Below are 2,913 nucleotides of genomic sequence, written 5' to 3' on the forward strand. Positions count from 1 at the left end.
TCGAAAGTCGTCATGCAACAGAGAATTCTGAACCACCAAATTCTGCAGATAACGTGTCTACTACAACTCAGATTGAAATTTGAATTTCAAAATGTAATTTTTTTTTTTTAATGAGCAAAAAGGTAGGCCGGAGAGATCAATTGTGGCTAGGTATCCAAGGCGGTTAATACTAATCTGACATATGTGGGGATTCTCCATTACGGAGATTCGAACTCACGCCCTAGTACATGCCCTGATCACTTGAAAATTTTCTTTGGCCATTTGAACCACCACCGTTGATGGTAAAATGTAATTTTCATTTGAGTAATACTATTTAGAGTATGTTTGATAAGGCGGGGAATATGGTTTTTAAGGTCAAAAAGAGTTTTTTAGAAAGAACTTTTGAGATTTTTTACCAAAATGCGAGCATTTTATTTGGCACAACTTTCTAGGTATTAAAAATATCTTTGACTTCCCTTAACACAATTCCAAACAGCTGGCCAAGAGCATCTTAGAAGGGCCTTCAAACAGGTGTTTTAAGTTAAAGCTAGCTATTATATGTTGTTTTCATTCTCCAACAAACATTTTAAAATGAAAAATTTTCAATAATTTGTTACGGTAAACTTCCAAATATAAAAGTTAATTTTCACTGTTATGTCATTTTATTTATATGACAATTGTATAATAACATACTTGAGAAAATCTAATTGTACGTATAGAGAATATAAATATTAATGCAATACTCTGCATGTGTTGGTTAAGTTGAACCAAAATACATTTACAAAAGTTTTCACAAAGAGGACAAAAGAAAAGTTCTTCTTCTTTACGCCACTCTACCTCCACACTAGCCACACACCAAGTACAACTATTTGTGCTTTTTAAGAAAAAAAAAAAATTATTTATTTAATAGTGGGCTAACATCACCACCATGGAAATACAGCACTAAGTTATATTTTTATAAAGTTTCCGAAATTATTTACATGAAACTTTACTAGCTAGGTGAGGAGCAGCTAAAGACAGTCACTGTCATAATAACATTAATAGATTTATTTCTTAATTTTTATATTTTTCTAAACTATTCTGCCTGCCATTCCCCTTCAGAGTCAAGAAATGAAGCCAGAGAGTGGATGTCGAGAAGAACATTGGGTTGAACACGATTGGTGATGTTCCAATCGTGCATCATTTCATAGGAAAACTTTAAGGATTGTTCCGAAGAGGGAGATATATCATTGTCATTATGATGAGGAGGAAAGCAGGAGCTGAGAAGATCAGGAAAGCAAAGTTCCGACATATTGAAATCCACCACGAAGTCCGGTGTTTGCTTATTTTCTCTGCTACCAAACGAATTGTCGAGGGGATTATGATCACCATCCACGGACGGCCCTGATTCTTTACAGTAAGGCTGCTGTGTGATGACAACTTTAGAGCATTTAATTGCTTTAGGCCGAGCCACAAGTAAATCCATCTTGGATGCTGCTGATGGGTTGATCTTGGGCTTCTTCAAATTTTTCTTACCAGACTGGTGATTTGAAAGCTTGGGATCTTCAACTTTTCTGCCTAGATTTGTGTTCCAGTAGTTTTTTATTTCATTGTCTGTTCGCCCTGGAAGCCTTCCCGCTATCAGCGACCATCTAAAAAGATCAAAATCTTTAATTCATACTTATCTCAAAATCTTAAACGGATAAGAACCGACCTCTGCTTAACTCTAAGTGCCTCAATATATGTTTAAGAATTTTTTTATTTTTTTTTAGAGAGAGAGAGAGGGACAAGACAAAAACCTGTTCCCCAAGAGCTTGTGAAGCCTTATGATTAGCTCCTCCTCGTCCGGTGATATGTTTCCTCTCTTAATGTCTGGTCTCAGATAATTCAACCAGCGAAGCCTGCAGCTCTTCCCACACCTCTTCAATCCTGCAGAAAAAAGGAAAGAAATGAAGCCATGCACCATTTTTACTTATAAGCAAGAGAGAAAGAGAGAGAGATGGTAAATTAATTTCCTGCTCTTTTGGGAATGTTTCTCCATTTTCCTTCTCCATAAACTCTGATGTATTCTGAAAGAATTTTGTCTTCTTGAGCAGTCCAAGCACCTCTATTCAAGCCCTCCTTAGCACAGCAAGGGCTTCTACCCATTTGGGACTAGCTATTCTCTGAAGAATCTGTGGTTGATCAAAGCCTAGCTCTATCAATTGAATGCTCCCTTAATTGGGTGTGGGAGAGCCATACTTATATAGCACCATTTATTGTCAAATAATAATTTCCATATATTCATCTGTACACAAAATTGGCACATGTGTTTCAATGATTTTGTCCTCTCTGACTATTCAACGTAACAAAAACTTTTTGTTGCCTATGTGCAGTGGTCCATGGTAATAGTTTATGCTTTAATTTCACATCTATAATTAATTTTATTCCTCACAGCAATTCTACTTGAATTAGTAAGTTCTAGATTCTCCAAGATCTTCTCTAGTAGAAAAATACACTGGATCGATTAAATTAAAGATATTTATTTAGTTAATTAATTTGACTGTAAGTCAAGTTTTTGTCTACTGTTAATTAAAAAAAAAAAAAGCCTAAAATACCATTGTAATTAACTAATGCGATGCCCTTTAACCCTAATATTGCTTTTCAAGTCTTTTAAAAATATTAAAAAAACAATTATGTGGTATATATATATATATTTGTGTTCTCTAAAATAAAAAGTGCCCAAGAGTCGATCTTGTGCGCATTCGTGTGAGACTTTTATGATTTCGTGTGAGACTTTCATGATTGCAACTAGTCCAATACCGTGTGATGATGGTTAATCTAACCCAAAAAAATATATATATTTAACTGAATTAATATCATAAAAAATATATATAAAAAAAAAAAAAATCTAAAAATAACTAATATTTTATATATATTTTTTTTAAAAAAAAAATCATGTCTTTGAGAGTCGTT

At 34.0% G+C, this 2,913-nt stretch overlaps 1 protein-coding gene across 1 annotated transcript; it reads right to left on the minus strand.

Annotated features, from left to right (window-relative positions):
- Positions 1-663: 663 nt before the first annotated feature.
- Positions 664-2,183, minus strand: LOC132165506 (transcription factor MYB1-like). The gene is made up of 3 exons (XM_059576103.1): positions 1,972-2,183; positions 1,758-1,885; positions 664-1,610 (listed from the first exon to the last, which is right to left on the minus strand). The coding sequence occupies exons 1-3, from the start codon at positions 2,104-2,106 to the stop codon at positions 1,055-1,057; spliced, it is 819 nt and encodes a 272-aa protein (XP_059432086.1). The 5' UTR covers positions 2,107-2,183; the 3' UTR covers positions 664-1,054.
- Positions 2,184-2,913: the final 730 nt, after the last annotated feature.

The sequence above is a fragment of the Corylus avellana genome, chromosome ca11 (genome assembly GCF_901000735.1).
Source record: "Corylus avellana chromosome ca11, CavTom2PMs-1.0".
Classification (NCBI taxonomy): Eukaryota; Viridiplantae; Streptophyta; class Magnoliopsida; order Fagales; family Betulaceae; genus Corylus; species Corylus avellana.